At 45.1% G+C, this 17,527-nt stretch overlaps 1 protein-coding gene across 1 annotated transcript in view; it reads right to left on the reverse strand.

Moving 5' to 3' along the window:
* Window positions 1-15,730, reverse strand: part of LOC140403388 (tetraspanin-1-like) — a 33,501-nt gene extending 17,771 nt beyond the window's left edge. Inside the window, exons 1-4 of the mRNA XM_072491320.1 lie at window positions 15,632-15,730; window positions 7,666-7,769; window positions 3,139-3,336; window positions 465-539 (exon numbers count right to left, since the gene is read on the reverse strand). Coding sequence (XP_072347421.1) covers window positions 465-539; window positions 3,139-3,336; window positions 7,666-7,737 — 345 coding nt within the window. The 5' untranslated portion in view covers window positions 7,738-7,769; window positions 15,632-15,730. The remainder of the gene's footprint in view (window positions 1-464; window positions 540-3,138; window positions 3,337-7,665; window positions 7,770-15,631) is intronic.
* Between the last annotated feature and the right edge of the window lie 1,797 nt (window positions 15,731-17,527).

Here is a 17,527-nt window from a genome sequence, read left to right on the forward strand (position 1 = left end):
TATATTTGGCATTGCACTTGCAAACATGTTTCTTGTAAACTATTCACTGACAAAAGTATTCATATTTCCTGACTTCTGTATGCTTGACACAGCAAGGTCAAGGGAATGGTCATGAACATGGGTTGGGGAGTTTATACAGAGGGAGTGATTAAGGGAGAATGGGGCAGCAGTGAGCTCAGGAGGAAGAACATGGCGAAATAAGATGCAGGTTGAAATCACTGAAACAAAGAAGTTGTCGATGCAGAGAATGAGGGAGGCTCGCAGTGCAGATACCCCGGTGAGAACATTTCTGTGGATGTTAGAGACCAAGGATTTGAAATGCAAGGAGAGGTGGAACAATAATGCTCAAAGTGCAGGAGTACAAGAAATATTTGGCAACCATTTCTAAGACAGAGGAATATCTACAGTTTTAATACAGAAAGCATCCGCATTACCAGGAATAAGACCAAAGGAGTGATATTTACAATTGATTGAAAGACCAAAATGACAATTGCACAAGATATTTCTCCAATGAAAATCGTTGCCATGGCTAAGAAGAACTGCAAGTTAAAAAGACAAATATTAATTTTGTTATGTAATTTCATTACTCTTCAACTTTAAACAATTAAAAGAGTGTTTGACAAGTTATTGTTCTAACACTTTATACAGCAAAGCTAGATTTTATAGTGTATTCCATATTGTTGAACAGGGAGTAAAAGAGGAGTCTTTCAAAAATACTAAGGCAGTGGTAGTGCTGTGGAATTCTTTCATTCTGGGTAAGATAATCTACATAATAGCCACTTAGCAATGGTAAGATATTCAAATTGAGCATCCCTTAAAACACATTTGAAATGCTGTTGGTTATTATATTGGACGGGTAGTCTCAGGGGGGAAATGTAATGTACACAGCATGTTTTTCCAGGATCATAAGGTCTCAGGTTAATTCCCACAGGATCTTTGAGTTCACAGTCCCCACTGCAATGACTGGAGTTTCCCTGCAACACAAATAACTCCTCCTCAGCAGGATGCCACCAGTGTTGCCTGGGGGCAAGGCGACCCATCGTATTAAGTCATCACTGGTTTGTGAAAGGTCCATTTTTAAAAAAAATTTGAAGGACCCAATTCTTTTTTTCCAATTATGGGGCAATTTAGCATGGCCAATCCATCTACCTGCACATCTTTGGGTTATGGGGGTGAGACCCACGCAGACACGGAGAGAATGTGCAAACTCCACACGGACAGTGACCCAGGGCCGGGATTGAACCCGTGTCCTTGGCGCCGTGAGGCAGCAGTGCTAACCACTGTGCCTCCGTGCCGCCTCAAAGGTCCAACTTTTAAGTGTATATGTTTCGGACATTTTAAAAATATATTGGTTGAGAATGGAAGGACAGGAAATCTGGCAGGCCTGTGGTCACATTAGGGTGTGTTCATTATTCAAAGGCAGACAGTGAAGAGCACATTACTCGAGTAGCATGATGTCACCCAGAGCTCAACCTTGTTGGAGCTGTGGAGCTGTATGTGGAGCAAGGAATGAAAATGCAGCTGACTTTTCTTACCCTCCCAGTGTCCCCTGTAAAAATGAGCACAACTGAGCAGGTTGAAGTGGAAAGGCGAACCTAGAAAGTGGCTTAGCACAGGCCAAGTGCATGCTTCTTAAGCCTGTTGAAGAGGGTAGTTGTGCAGACTTCGGCGGCCCGGCTTTACGTAAAGGATGCTTTGTGAGGATTACGGGACGCATTGGACCATCTGCCACTGTGCAGCTACAACAAAGTGGCATATTGGCACCTCATTTACAGGCACTTGTGAGAGGGGCAGGAGGTGAAGAACTTCTTGTTCTCCCTGGAACAACGGGAGTTGAGGGGAAACCCTGATAGAAGTCTACGAGGGGCATGGACAGAGTGGATAGTCAGAAACATTTTCCCAGGGTGGATGCGTCAATTACTAGGGGACATAGGTTTAAGGTGCGAGTGGCAAAGTTTAGAGGAGATATGCGAGGGAAGTTGTTTTACACAGAGGGTAGTGAGTGCCTGGAACTTGCTGCCAGAGGAGGTGGTAGAAGCACGTACAATAGTAACGTTTAAGGGGTGGCTTGACTAATATATGAATAGGATGGGACTAGAATGATTCGAACCACGAAAGTGTTGAAAGTTTTAGGTTAGATGGGCAGCATGGTCGGCGCAGGCTTGGAGGGCTGAAGGGCCTGTTGTTGTGCTGTACTTTGCTTTGTTCTTTATTAGAGCGGAAGTCTCTGAGCAATTTAGAAATTTGTGGGGCTTTCTGGAACATCGCACTGACACTGAGTAAACCAGGTAGCATATAGTAACAGGACACAGCAGTTAATGGGTTAAATATGAAGTGGATGATTTTGACATAAAGTATTAAACAATTGAAATAATAATCCTTTCTCGGTAGCGTATTTGTTTACACATAATTACAGTTTTGCAAGATGTTTTTTAATAGACTTACACCCACATCTCAGCGGTGCAGAGATGTGTCATGCAATGTGCCACAACTTCACTTAAAAAAAGGTTACATATATTACGTAGTCTCTAGAAGACTGTTTTGTATGGGATCACATGCCTTCAAATTGACCAAGTCACAGGACAGAATTTAATGCCTTCCGCCAAAGCTAGTTTAGAGGCAGGGAGATTTAATCACACAGGAGGGTGCTGGGTGTGATTGAGACTGCCCGGATTGAGTCTGGGGCTGGTAAGCTTGTGGCGGCCTTCCTCCCCCAATGCCAGTTGAGGCCCTTAAGTGGGAAATTAATGCCCACTTCTGTTTCCATGCTGTAAACATCTATGACTCTATAAGGACCTCATCCCACCGCTGCTGGTGCAGCGATGGCAGGGGACTGGCTCTGTGGGAAGCCCAAAAAGCAAACACTATCGGAGTTGCTTGTGGGCTTCCTAATTCAATGCCACTTAGCTGAGGAATGCGGCATTGGGAAGGTGGGGTGGGGGTCCTTGATCCCAGGGAAAGCCAGCGGCTGGCCACTGAATTGTCTGAAGGCACTTAACTCTGCAGACTTTCCCAAAAGGAGGCTCTACTGCTGACAGGCAAGAATGCCATCGCTGTTGTTAAATACAGCCCAGTCAAACTGTTCAGGTTTGAAATACCCTTTGGGAATCTGTGCGAACAGCAATATCATAAACCTACCAGCATTAAAAGCATCTTGCTCTCCTTGATAACGCCACAACAGCCAATGAATCCTAGCAGTGCAAGGAAGCATCCTGCTGCAATACAGAAATATCCAACGTTCAAAAAATGTCCAGCTCGTGTTCCCAGGATTTGAAGGATAGAATCACCATGAACCTTCACCCAAACTCCGAATCCAAGAAGCACAAAGCCAGCAACCTAGAAAATAAATCTCAATATTGCTCTTCTGTCCAGCACATTGTTAACAGACACAGATTGGAGAGGGCAGATTTCTGGTGCATGTTCAGTTGTTGGAGAATGCAATGCTTTGCCCAACGCTGACACCAAGTAGCACTAGGCCCTGCATAGAGGAAATTTAGGTAGCTCTCTTTATCGGCACAATCACTAACCCATCGACCAAACCTCAAAACTGAGCTGTATCAGTGTGACATTGTGTTTCTTACACAAGTTCTCCCCGTGGCCTTTCAGAGTGAGATTGCTAATCCAATTAAACATTGAGAGTGATTATAACCGTGTCTCCACGATTTGCGAGTGCAGTAGATTTAATATCAAATCAAATCTGCTCATTTGTTGCCTTTGAAAAGGAACAAGCACAATGTCCTTATAATATAAAAAATAGCTTGTCAATTTAAAAAGGCATATACATACAAATGTTCAATGTAGAATCTTTCACAAGTTGTGCGTCAGTTGTACAGCATTCAAGAACTTACATGAGACTTCATAGATCATAGAATTTACAGTGCAGAAGGAGGCCATTTGGCCCATCGAGTCTGCACCGGCTCTTGGAAAGAGCACCCTACCCAAGGTCAACACCTCCACCCTATCCCCATAACCTAGCAACCCCACCCAACACTAAGGGCAATTTTGGACACTAAGGTCAATTTATCATGGCCAATCCACCTAACCTGTACATCTTTGGACTGCGGGAGGAAACCGGAGCGCCCGAAGGAAACCCACGCACACACGGGGAGGATGTGCAGACTCCGCACAGACAGTGACCCAAGCCGGGAATCGAACCTGGGACCCTGGAGCTGTGAAGCAATTGTGCTATCCACAAGGCTACCGTGCTGCCCGTGACAATGTTAGAATTAAAATATCCCTGCATAAAACTAGGTAATGTGCAGATACTGATTATAGTAAACAAAAAGGTTCCTTTTTATAATTATGAGTCACGTACAGTTTGAAATAAAGTTTTTTACTCTCAATTATGCAATAGTTGAGTGAAGGAGGTGATGGCATAGTTGTTTTGTCATTGGACTAGTAATCCAGAGACCCAGGGATAATGCTCTGGTGATGTGGATTGAAATCCTAGCATGGTAAATGGTGAAATTTGAATTCATTAAAATGATGACCATGAGGCCCTTGACATTTGTTGTTAAAAACCCATCTGGTTCACTAATGCCCTTTAGGGAAGGAAATCTACCATCCTGCTCTGGCCCACATTTGACTCCAGAGCTACAGCAATGTGGCTGGTACTTTGCTACCCTCTGAAATGGCCAAGGCTAATTAGGGATGGGCAATAAATGCTGGCACAATCATCGACACCCACATCCCATGAATGAATAAAAGAAATCCCAATCAGAGGCTAACATTAGTTATTGGAAAACCCCAGAGAAAATGGCAGGAGTTGGGCAAGTGCCCAAGGTAGGGAATGTGAAAGAAAGGATTTGTTTAACCCAATTTCTTCATATCACATCTAACCTCACTTTGTCAGAACATAGATTTTGTAGGGAGTTCAATAAAGCTGGCAGAGTCTTCTGCATGTCCAGTATCCGTAACATGTCCCCTGTGTCACTGGCATGTACCAGATACTCAGGTCAAATAAAATCAGAGAAAATATTCTAAACCATAAGAAATACTTTTGGCTAGTTGATCAAATGGCGACCAGACTGGTCTGAAGTCCCACAGATAAATAAAAATACTGTGGTCCCTTGGCTATTAGTTGGAGCACATAGTGGGCATGAATGGATAGAACATTGAATGTTTACAGGAGGGCTTTTTGGAACAGCTTGTGATGGAGTCCACGAGGGGCAGGCCATTCTGGACTTAGTGTTATGTAATGAGCCAGACTTGATTAAAGATCTTAAAGTAAGGGAACACTTAGGAGACAGCGATCATAATATGGTAGAATTCAATCTCCAATTTGAAAGAAGGTAGAATCAGATGTAAAGATGTTACAGTTAAATAAAGGTAACTACAGGGGCATGAGGGAGGAACTGACGAAAATCAACTGGGAGCAGAGCCTAGTGGGAAAGACAGTAGAACAGCAATGGCATGAGTTTCTGGGAGTAATTGAGGACACAGTACAGAGGTTCATCCCAAAGAAAATAAAGGTTATCAGAGGGGGGATTAGGCAGCCATGGCTGACAAAGGTAGTTAGGGAATGCATCAAAACAAAAGAGAAAGCCTATAATGTGGCAAAGAGTAGTGGGAAGTCAGAAGATTGGGAAGGCTACAAAAACAAACAGAGGATAACAAAGAGAGAAATAAGGAAAGAGAGGATCAATTATGAAAGTAGGCTAGCCAGGAACATTAGGAATGGTAGTAAAAGTTTCTTTAAATACATTAAAAACAAACGGGAGGCAAAAGTAGACATTGGGACGCTCCAAAATGACGCTGGTAATCTAGTGATGGGAGACAAGGAAATAGCTGAGGAACTAAATAAGTACTTTGCGTCAGTCTTCACAGTAGAAGACATGAGTAATATCCCAAAAATTCAGGAGAGTCAGGGGGCAGAGTTGAATATGGTAGCCATCACAAAGGAGAAAGTGCTAGAGAAACTAAGAGGTCTAAAAATTGATAATTCTCTGGGCCCAGATGGGCTACATCCTAGAGTTCTAAAGGAGATAGCTGAAGAAATAGTGGAGGCGTTAGTTATGATCTTTCAAAAGTCACTGGAGTCAGGGAAAGTCCCAGAGGATTGGAAAATCGCTGTTGTAACCCCCCTGTTCAAGAAGGGAACAAGGAAAAAGATGGAAAATTATAGGCCAATTAGCCTAACCTCGGTTGTTGGCAAGATTCTAGAATCCATTGTTAAGGATGAGATTTCTAAATTCTTGGAAGTGCAGGGTCGGATTAGGACAAGTCAGCATGGATTTAGTAAGGAGAGAGGTCGTGCCTGACAAACCTGTTAGAGTTCTTTGAAGACATAACAAATAGGTTAGACCAAGGAGAGCCAATGGATGTTATCTATCTTGATTTCCAAAAGGCCTTTGATAAGGTGCCTCACGGGAGACTGCTGAGTAAAATAAGGGCCCATGGTATTCGAGGCAAAGTACTAACATGGATTGACGATTGGCTGTCAGGCAGAAGGCAGAAAGTTGGGATAAGTCGGAATGGCAACCGGTGATGAGTGGTGTCCTGCAGGGTTCAGTGTTGGGGCCACAGCTGTTCTCTTTATATATTAACGATCTAGATGACGGGACTGGGGGCATTCTGGCTAAGTTTGCCGATGATACAAAGATCGGTGGAGGGGCAGGTAGTATGGAGGAGGTGGGGAGGCTGCAGAAAGATTTAGACAGTTTAGGAGAGTGGTCCAAGAAATGGCTGATGAAATTCAACGTGGGCAAGTGCGAGGTCTTGCACTTTGGAAAAAAGAATAGAGGCATGGACTATTTTCTAAACGGTGACAAAATTCATAATGCTGAAGTGCAAAGGGACTTGGGAGTCCTAGTCCAGGATTCTCTAAAGGTAAACTTGCAGGTTGAGTCCGTAATTAAGAAAGCAAATGCAATGTTGTCATTCATCTCAAGAGGCTTGGAATATAAAAGCAGGGATGTACTTCTGAAGCTTTATAAAGCATTAGTTCGGCCCCATTTAGAATACTGTGAGCAATTTTGGGCCCCACACCTCAGGAAGGACATACTGGCACTGGAGTGGGTCCAGCGGGGATTCACACGGATGATCCCAGGAATGGTAGGCCTAACATATGGTGAACGTCTGAGGATCCTGGGATTATATTCATTGGACTTTAGGAGGTTGAGGGGAGATCTAATAGAAACTTACAAGATAATGAATGGCTTAGATAGGGTGGACGTAGGGAAGTTGTTTCCATTAGCAGGGGAGACTAGGACCCGGGGGCACAGCCTTAGAATAAAAGGGAGTCACTTTAGAACAGAGATGAGGAGAAATTTCTTCAGCCAGAGAGTGGTGGGTCTGTGGAATTCATTGCCACAGAGGGCGGTGGAGGCCGGGACGTTGAGTGTCTTTAGACAGAAGTTGATAAATTCTTGATTTCTCGAGGAATTAAGGGCTATGGAGAGAGAGAGCGGGTAAATGGAGTTGAAATCAGCCATGATTGAATGGTGGAGTGGACTCGATGGGCCGAATGGCCTTACTTCCGCTCCTATGTCTTATGGTCTAACTGACAGAGCAGGCTCCACGTCAAAAGGCCGAGCTGATCTGAGGTGCCATAATGAAATGACAGCCCTTTAAATCGCAGCAGAACCTGGTTCTTAGCTGGAGGGCATTTTAATGCAAAAATAATTTACAATACATTGCATAGTATAGATATTCTAAAATACTTACAGTTATGATGGCGTTAATCCCAACCATTAAGAATTTTATACAGAAGAAAACACTCTGGGCATGTGACTCCATTATTCAGCTTTCTATTATTTGAGTTACACCATCTAAAGAAAAAGTATTTAAAAGAAATTTAGTAGAACCAATGCATTTTTCTTTTGTGTGAAGTGTTTACGGTACATTGGGCATGCTTTGAAACTGGAATAATATGTTATCTATTCATAAATAAGTTGTCATCAGTGATAATGTAGTTATTTGTATGAAATTTCTGTTTTTATTTACAAATAATATAATACAAATCAATTTGTGATTACATGGTACAGATATAAAAACATTGCCTGCTGCGTCAATTTCTTCACTTTTCATTTAAGCTTGTCTGTCACAAGATGATTGTGCTCAATTTCGAACCTTTCTCTCGAGGAGGACTGGTGCTTTGCGAATCGGAACCTTGCCGAGATTTCTTTGTCTATTTCAAATTCTATCAATGCATTCACAGAAACATAGAAAATAGAAGCAGGAGGAGGCCATTCGACCCTTCGAGCTTGCTCCGCCATTCGTTAGGGTCATGGCTGATCATCAAGTTCAATACCTTGATCCCGCCTTTCCCCATAGCCTCAAGAGCTATAAGTAACTTCTTGAAATCACACATCTTTTTGGCCAAAACTACTTTCTGTGCAAGTGAATTCCACAGAATCACCACTCTCTGGGTGAAGAAATTTCTCCTCACCTCAGTGTTAAAAGGTTTACCCCTTAACCGCAAACGTACCTATTTCAAATACTCCCATTGCATGTAGGTTTGTCAATTATAAAGGGCGGCACAGTGGTTAGCACTGCTGCCTCGCGGCACCGAGGACCCGGGTTCGATTCCGGCCCCGGGTCACTGTGTGTGTGTGGAATTTGCACATTCTCCCCGTGTCTGCGTGATTCTCACCCCCGCTACCCAAAGATGTGCAGGTTAGGTGGATTGGTTACGCTAAATTGCCCCTTAGTTGGGAAAAAAAGAATTGGGTACTCTTGAATTTTTTTTTTTAAAAGGTTTGTTGATTATCACTTGCCATGATCTATTGGAAGTAGCAGATGCTCTTATATCTAATTGAAGACATTCCACCACCCTAATGATGGAGGTCCCCAGTTGCTTACAACACAGGTCATTGCTGGACTGAACTGCAGCATTTCTGGATTGCAACAGAGAAGGTTTATTTTTCAACTATAGGTTGACATCCTAAATGGCACCCAAAATATCTGTAAATATTTCCTCCTGATCTCCTATTCAAGATCATTCTGACAATCATCCCTCACTTTCATTACTGCCATTTTAGCTTTAAAATCCTTCTTCTATCTTTTGGACAATGAGTAGAGACTTCTGTCTCTTTCTTTTTGAATGCATGTTTCTCTTAAAATAGTGAATATCTTATGTCTTTTTCTTCTTTAAAGACTTTTCTGAGAATTTTCCGACTAGGCTAACTTTCGATACAACTTTAGCCAGCTGTGTTTGTGAGGGTAATCTGATTTTCAAGCTATATTTTATGTAACATATATATGATGAGCTTCTCTTGCACAGTTTGAAATAATGAAGGCTATCTTTAACATTGATATCCTAGACAAGGACTGGAACATTATAATGCTATTACGTCCACCAATGTAATCACCTATAGGAGGTTTAAATTAAGATCCTTTAAAGAGTTAATGCTCAGTGCATTGTCAGTGATCCACAATTCTTCACCTTCAGGAATAAACGAATGACTAGGGTAAGAGTAGGGCCAGTCAAGGACAGTAGTGGGAAGTTGTGCTTGGAGTCCGAGGAGATAGGAGAGGTGCTAAATGAATATTTCAGGAAAAAGACAATGTTGTCGAGGAGAATACTGAGATTCAGGCTACTAGACTAGAAGGGCTTGAGGTTCACAAGGAGGAGGTGTTAGCAATTCTGGAAAGTGTGAAAATAGATAAGTCCCCTGAGCCGGATGGGATTTATCCTAGGATTGGATTCTCTGGGAAGCTAGGGAGGAGATTGCTGAGCCTTTGGCTTTGATCTTTAAGTCATCTTTGTCTACAGGAATAGTGCCAGAAGACTAGAGGATAGCAAATGTTGTCCCCTTGTTCAAGAAGGGGAGTAGAGACAACCCCGGTAACCATAGACCAGTGAGCCTTACTTCTGTTGTGGGCAAAATCTTGGAAAGGTTTATAAGAGATAGGATGTATAATCATCTGGAAAGGAATAATTTGATTAGACATAGTCAACACGGTTTTGTGAAGGGTAGGTTGTGCCTCACAAACCTTGTTGAGTTCTTTGAGAAGGTGACTAAACAGGTGGATGAGGGTAAAGCAGTTAATGTGGTGTATATGGATTTCAGTAAAGCCTTTTAGAGCTAAAGCTAGAATTTACAGTGCAGAAGAAGGCCATTCGGCCCATCGAGTCTGCACCGGCTCTTGGAAAGAGCAAGGTCAACACCTCCACCCTATCCCCATAACCCAGTAACCTCACCCAACACTAAGGGCAATTTTGGACACTAAGGGCAATTTATCCTGGCCAATCCACCTAACCTGCACATCTTTGGACTGTGGGAGGAAACCGGAGCACCCGGAGGAAACCCACGCACACACGGGGAGGATGTGCAGACTCCGCACAGACAGTGACCCAAGCCGGAATCGAACCTGGGACCCTGGAGCTGTGAAGCAATTGTGCTAGCCACAATGCTACCGTGCTGCCCCTTTGATAAGGTTCCCCACGGTAGGCTACTGCAGAAAATACGGAGGCATGGGATTCAGGGTGATTTAGCAGTTTGGATCAGAAATTGGCTAGCTGGAAGAAGACAAAGGGTGGTGGTTGATGGAAAATGTTCAGACTGGAGTCCAGTTACTAGTGGTGTACCACAAGGATCTGTTTTGGGGCCACTGCTGTTTGTCATTTTTATAAATGACCTGGAGGAGAGCATAGAAGGATGGGTGAGTAAATTTGCTGATGAAACTAAAGTCGGTGGAGTTGTGGACAGTGCGGAAGGATATTACAAGTTACAGAGGGACATAGATAAGCTGCAGCGCTGGGCTGAGAGGTGGCAAATGGAGTTTAATGCAAAAAAGTGTGAGGTGATTCATTTTGGAAGGAATTACAGGAAGACAGCGTACTGGGCTAATAGTAAGATTCTTGGTAGTGTGGATGAGCAGAGAGATCTCGGTGTCCATGTACATAGATCCCTGAATGTTGCCACCCAGGTTGAGAGGGTTGTTAAGAAGGCGTAAGGTGTGTTAGCTTTTATTGGTAGAGGGATTGAGTTTCGGAGCCATGAGGTCATGTTGCAGCTGTACAAAACTCTGGTGCGGCCGCATTTGGAGTATTGCGTGCGATTCTGGTCGCCGCATTATAGGAAGGATGTGGAAGCATTGGAAAGGGTGCAGAGGAGATTTACCAGAATGTTGCCTGGTATGGAGGGAAGATCTTATGAGGAAAGGCTGAGGGACTTGAGGCTGTTTTCGTTAGAGAGAAGGTTAAGAGGTGACTTACTTGAGGCATACAAGATGATCAGAGGATTGGATAGGGTGGACAATGAGAGCCTTTTTCCTCGGATGGTGATGTCTAGCATGTGGGGACATAGCTTTAAAATGAGGGGAGATAGATATGGGACAGATGTCAGAGGTAGGTTCTTTACTCAGAGAGTAGTAAGGGCGTGGAATGCCCTGCCTGCAACAGTAGTGGACTCGCCAACACTAAGGGCATTCAAATGGTCATTGGATAGACATATGGACGATAAGGGAATAGTGTAGATGGGCTTTAGAGTGGTTTCACAGGTCGGCGCAACATCGAGGGCCGAAGGGCCTGTACTGCGCTGTAATGTTCTATGTTCAGCAATGCTGTATTTCCTCGTATCTCGGGCACTGCTGAAGGGCATAACAACCCAGATCTTTCTGTCAAACTAATGTTGAGGCTAATAGTGCTCCCCATTATTTATATGGAGCAGGGTCTAATCCAAAATTGCTGTCTTAGTGTTGTATGGGCTTGACCACAAAAATTATAGGTTTAATTTCATTGAAAAATTACAATTCAATACACTTAGCCTGCAGCATACTTCAGGAATTTTGGATCTTTAAAGCAAGTTCAAGTGGACAGGCTCCATAGAAGTATTTGCCAGTAGAATGCCAATTAGATGGGCAGCATGGTAGCACAGTGGCTAAGAATGCCAATTTGACGGGTAGCACAATGGCGTAGTGGTTAGCATTGCTGCATCACAGCGCTGAGGTCCCAGGTTCAATCCCGGCCCCTTCATGGCGGGATTTCCAGTGGTGAAGGTGGCATGCCATTGCCTGCCGGCAAGATCTTCCAGTCCCCCTAAAACCTATGGGCATTTGCGTTGCTCACCAGCCATGCCACAGGTGAACCCGTCATTGGGAAGGTGTCACCTTTGGTGGGACTCGAAGACACGGTGATACAGTGGTTAGAACTGCTGCCTCACAGCGCCAGGGACTGAGGTTCAATTCCGACCTCGGGCGACTATCTGTGTGCAGTGTTTCACATTCTTTCCATGTCTGTGTGGGTTTCCTCCGATTTCCTCCCACAATCCAAAGATGTACAGGTTAGGCTGATTGGATATGCTAAATTGACCCTAGGTGGGACAACAAGGATATGGTGGGTGATTGGGCCTAGGTTAGGGAGCTCTTTCCGCAGTCGTTGCAGACTCGATGGACCGAATGGCCTCCTTCTGCACTGTGGTGATTCTATGATCTTGCCGGTGGAAAGGACCTGGAAATTCTAGCCTTCAGTTTTCTTTCTGAACCTTATTTGGCATTGAATGTATTCACTCTGGGGCAGCACGGTGGCGTAGTGGTTAGCGCTGCGGCCTCACAGTGGCGAGGTCCCAGGTTCGATCCCGGCTCTGGGTCACTGTCCGTGTGGAGTTTGCACATTGTCCCCATGTTTGCAAGAGTTTTGCCCCCACAACCCAAAGATGTGCTGGGTAGCTGGATTGGCCATGCTAAATTGTCCCTTAATTGGCAAAAAATGACTTGGGTATCCTAAATTTATTTTTAAAAATAATTTATTCACTCAATGTGGTCCGTTCACGCATTGGTTAGCACTGCTGCCTCACGGCGCCAAGGACCCAGGTTCTATCCCGGCCCCGGGTCACTGTTTGCACATTCTCACCGTGTCCACCCCCACAACCAAAAAAAGATGTGCAGGGTAGGTGGTTTGGGCACGCTAAATTGTCCCTTAATTGGGAAAAAAAATAATTGGGTACTCTAAATTTTAAAAAAATATTCACTCTTGTTTTACATTTCTCTCTCTGCACTGTTAATTTCACAATCCTTCAATCTCTTTGGTTATGGAGATATCCTGCTGTTCTTCCTGTTCACTCAGATTCCAGATGCCCTCTTGTTCTCACCATGATGTTATCATTTATCTATAGCAGCAACTTGCCACAGCAACAAACAATGTTAAAACCTCCAAGAGCATGGGAAAGTCTAGCTAACAGTTGATCATTCAATGACGTAACAACAGCAAATTATGGCCCAAGATATTTCCTGCTGGAACACGGAAGCCTATGACCAAATCAATTGAGTATTATCGCTCCAACTTCAATCAATACAGTCGTTATGTAATACCTCTTCCCCATTAGTAACTGGAACAGTCAAGACACATCCATCTTAGAAGGGGTCAATAAAAGAAAAGGTTAGACTTCCGTACACTTTAGGAACTTTCAAGCGGTTATTGGATAGGCACATGGAGCACACCAGAATGACAGGGAATGGGATAGCTTGATCTTGGTTTCGGACAATGCTCGGCACAACATCGAGAGCTGAAGGGCCTGTTCTGTGCTGTACTGTTCTATGTTCAAAATAAATCTATTTTTTCACCATTTTTTTCTTCCATAAAACAAACTATGAGCAAAATGGAAGTACCAACCTAATTGTTAAAATGTTTCACTGACGCAATTCTTTTGCTTTGTAATATTTTAATGTTTCTTCTTCTTCGAGTTCTCTGCCCAAAGGCAGGTCGAACCCACTGTGCACGACCTCCATCACAGGCAAGTCAAAGAGGCAGGTCTCAAACCCACCCCAGCCAGACCAGGGATTGAACCCTGTGCTGTCAGCACCAATCTGATCCTCACTGACTACACAGCCAACTGCCACCACCCACTGCTTGCCCCCCGGCCCCAAAAGGAGTCCATGTTGCTGTGACACTGTGACAACGTTTACATGTATGTTGTAGTCTGGAACTATGGTAGTGATGGTGCAGGCTCCAATTTCTCCTGTCCAGTAATCTTTCACTGTCTGCCACGGACGTATATTGGATGAATATATAAGTTGATACCCAACCTAGTTTGCGTTATGAACACTCCTTCCTTGGCCATCAAGTCCTGGGGCAGGACTTGAACTCAGAGCTTCTGTCTCAAGAGGCGGGGGACAATACCCACTGCATCACAAGACATCCAGATTTAATTTACTAAAAAAACATTGGGCGTGATTTAACGGAAAGGTTTCTAAGGGCGGGATTTATCAGTTGTTTACGCTGGCCGGAAATTCCAGTCTTACGCCGGCGCACGAGTTTCACGGCGACGAGAGCTGCTGTCACCGGAAAATCCCATTGACAATGGCGGGGTTACTAAATCCTGCTGGCGGGCCACCTCCACTGCCGAACTACACGCAGCGGGGTGATCAGTAAATTCTACCCCAAGTATCATTTTGGGCATGTTTGGTGGGGTGTTTCCCGCTGGCTTTTTTGGAGAGATCCACACTGGTTTTTATCCAAACTTAGTCGATTTTTGGGGCCTTGGGGAGTTTCACTCCGGTCCAGCCCACACATAGAGGGCGGGATTCACCGACCGCACGTTGCGTGTTTTCGGCAGTGGAAGCTGCCTACCAGCGGGATTTACTGGTCCGGCCATTGTAAAGGACTGTACCCCTTGTCGCTGGGAAACCCGTGCGACGTAGGTGGGACTGGAATATCTTACACAGTGAACAGCCTGTAAATTCCTTCCAGAAATTAGTTCAGCAGCGGGGAGCTGAACTCGCTGGTGAGACCGGCTCCTCAGAGACCAGGCCGCCATTTTGAAAGCATGCCCAAATCTGTAAGTGAGTTTTGAGGCTCCCTGCACCCTCCACACATGGGAAATGTCAACCCCTCGCCACACGTGAGGACACTCTGCTATGGGATCTTTGTAGTTGGCCCCCCATTTCAGGCCTCCACCCTTTCGCACCCCCTTTTATGACCCCACCCTTCAGCCCCCCCAACCTTAGGAAGCCGCTTCATTCCTGCCTTCACCCCCACCCACCCATACCTCCTCATCCCCTCCTTTCATAGGCATGGCCCCCCTCAGGTTCCAGTCCCTGGCCGTACCCCGGCCAGCCTGGCAATGCCAAGATGCCTGAGAGCCAGAGGGAGAGCCTGGGTGCCACCCTGCCCTAGTGCCTGATCACCCAAGGGTCTTCAATGGCATGGGAGAACTCTCCAGGTGCCGTGTGTGGACCAATGCGAAATGGTGTCCGTATGACCTCTCACTGGGGAGTAGGTTATTTTCTGGGAGGCCATTAGATAGGGTGTCCTTCCCAATAATGAGATGGCAATTGATTGCCATTAATTGGCGACGATTGGTGTCTCGCCACGTCCAGGCGGGATCCGGGACCCGCCAACGGGAGCGGGCCGGTTAGATCGCGACCCGATTGGCGAGCGGGCGGAACCCAAATTTGGCCTCTACCACGATTCAACGGGCACGTTAAATCGCGCCCGTCAAGAAAACGGTCAATGGGTCCCAATCTGATGCCGATACAATCCTACACGTTTAACCAAATCCCATTTCCAATGTGCAGCAAAAATGTGTTGGGTATGGGAAAAAAAGGACAGAGGGGAGAAAAGTGCAGGACACGTGCTGGGGAGGGTGGCTGATGTGCAAATCCACCAAACACGGCCTCCCATTCAGCAAAATGCAAGGTCGGGAGATATAGGGGTGTTGTTTTTTTTGACTGAGATAGAAAGACTTACGAGATTGAGCTTGCTGCTTGGCGTTGGAGTTTACTGGAACCGAATCCGGCACCGGTTTGAATTGGGAGCTCGCGGGGGCCAACGGTCGCCCCGCGCGCCGGCCGCCATCTTGTCCCCCCCGCCGGACACTGGCGGCGGTGGCGGCGGCAACCCCTCTCTCCTCTCCGCCAAATGCACTGCCGGCCTCCCCAAAAGGTTTGGACAATTTACCGAACTTACTACCTACCAGCGTGCTTTTGTTATTGTTGTTGTCGTCGTCTCCCTTCCTTCCAAGGGTTGGGAGCAAGTCCATCTTCTTCCAGGTTGCCCAGGAAGATGCACTCAGATTTGGGTTCTACATTAGCCATCCGCGCCTACACATCTTTTTGCCTAAAATAAAAACTTCCACGAGGTGAGTTTGCAAATGCAAGCCCCATTAATGTCCTGTCAGCATTAAAGAGAAGTGCACTCCAGGGGATCTCTGCAATGGGCACAGTAAGAAGTCTTCCAACACCAGGTTGAAGCCCCAACAGGTTTGTTTGGAATCACTAACTATCGGAGCGCAGCTCCTTCCTCAGGTGAGTGATCAGAAGTTGTAGATTCGGTTGGAAAAAGTTCTGGAGAAGAGATGAGGGGGATTTTTTTTTCCTGATGAAGGAGGTGCACTCTGAAAGCTAGTGATTCCAAATAAACCTGTTGGACTTTGACCCGGTGTTCTTACTGCGCCCACCCCAGTCCAACGCTGGCATCTCCACATCTCTGTAATGGGGGCAAGACCACAATGTAGAACCCTTGCCCAGCCGTGATCTTAAATTCATGCAATCAGTCTCGTAATCTTGTGGGTGAGAAACAGATTGTTGTAAATACTCAATTCTTCCATTAGTGCAAGTTGGTCTGGCCTCCTTGGAAGCGAAGATTTTTGGTCAAGTGACGACCCAGGAGAGGATAAAGATGATGAGAGAGGTTGTTGTCATTTGACTTTGCAATTTGGTTCAGCAATGACATTCTTACAGTTATGGCGCAGTTCAAAGAATCATTTTAATTTTGTTCTTAGCACCAATATAATGCAGTTTACATAATTTTTAAAACAAAATTATGTAGTATAGTTAGCCTTAATTAAAATTCACTGAGAGAGGTTATGGTTGAGCAAAAGGGCAGCACGGTAACATAGTGGTTAGCAGTATGGCTTCTCAGCGCCAGGGTCCCAGGTTCGATTCCTGCTTGGGTCACTGTGCAGAGTCTGCACGTTCTCCACTAATCTGCGTGGGTTTCCTCCGAGTGCTCCGGTTTCCTCCCACAGTCCAAAGATGTGCAGGTTAGGTGGATTGGCCATGCTAAATTGCCCTTAGGTTAGATGGGGTTGCTGGGTTACAGGGATAGGGTGGAGGTATGGGTTTAAGTAGGGTGCTCTTTCCAAGAGCTGGTGCAGACTCGCTGTAAATTCTATGAAATCGGGGAAAAGACACTCCCTCTGACCAGAAGTTATCCATTCTGTTGGGAAACGATCTGGAGAAGAGATGAGGGGAATTTTTTCACCCCCAATCAGATTTGTCAGTATATGGACAAAAGCTGAATTCTTCCATTAGTTCAATTATCAAAGTTGGGTTAAGCCTCCTTGGAAGAGAAAAAGTCAAGAGGCGCCTACGGAGTGGGTAAAGATGATGAGAGAAGCTTTTGTAGAGCAAATAGGGGAAAGGACACGCCCTCTGAACAGAAGTCATCAATTTTGTTGGAACAAGATCTGGAGAAGAGATTTTTAAAAAAATTTAGAGTACCCAATTATTTTTTTCCAATTAAGGGTAATTTAGCATGGCCAATCCACCTACCCTGCACATCTTTGAGCTGTGGGGGAGAATGTGCAAACTCCACACGGACAGTGACCCAGGACCGGGATTAGAACCTGGGTCCTCCGCGCCA

Source organism: Scyliorhinus torazame, chromosome 27 (genome assembly GCF_047496885.1).
Source record: "Scyliorhinus torazame isolate Kashiwa2021f chromosome 27, sScyTor2.1, whole genome shotgun sequence".
In the NCBI taxonomy this organism is placed as follows: domain Eukaryota; kingdom Metazoa; phylum Chordata; class Chondrichthyes; order Carcharhiniformes; family Scyliorhinidae; genus Scyliorhinus; species Scyliorhinus torazame.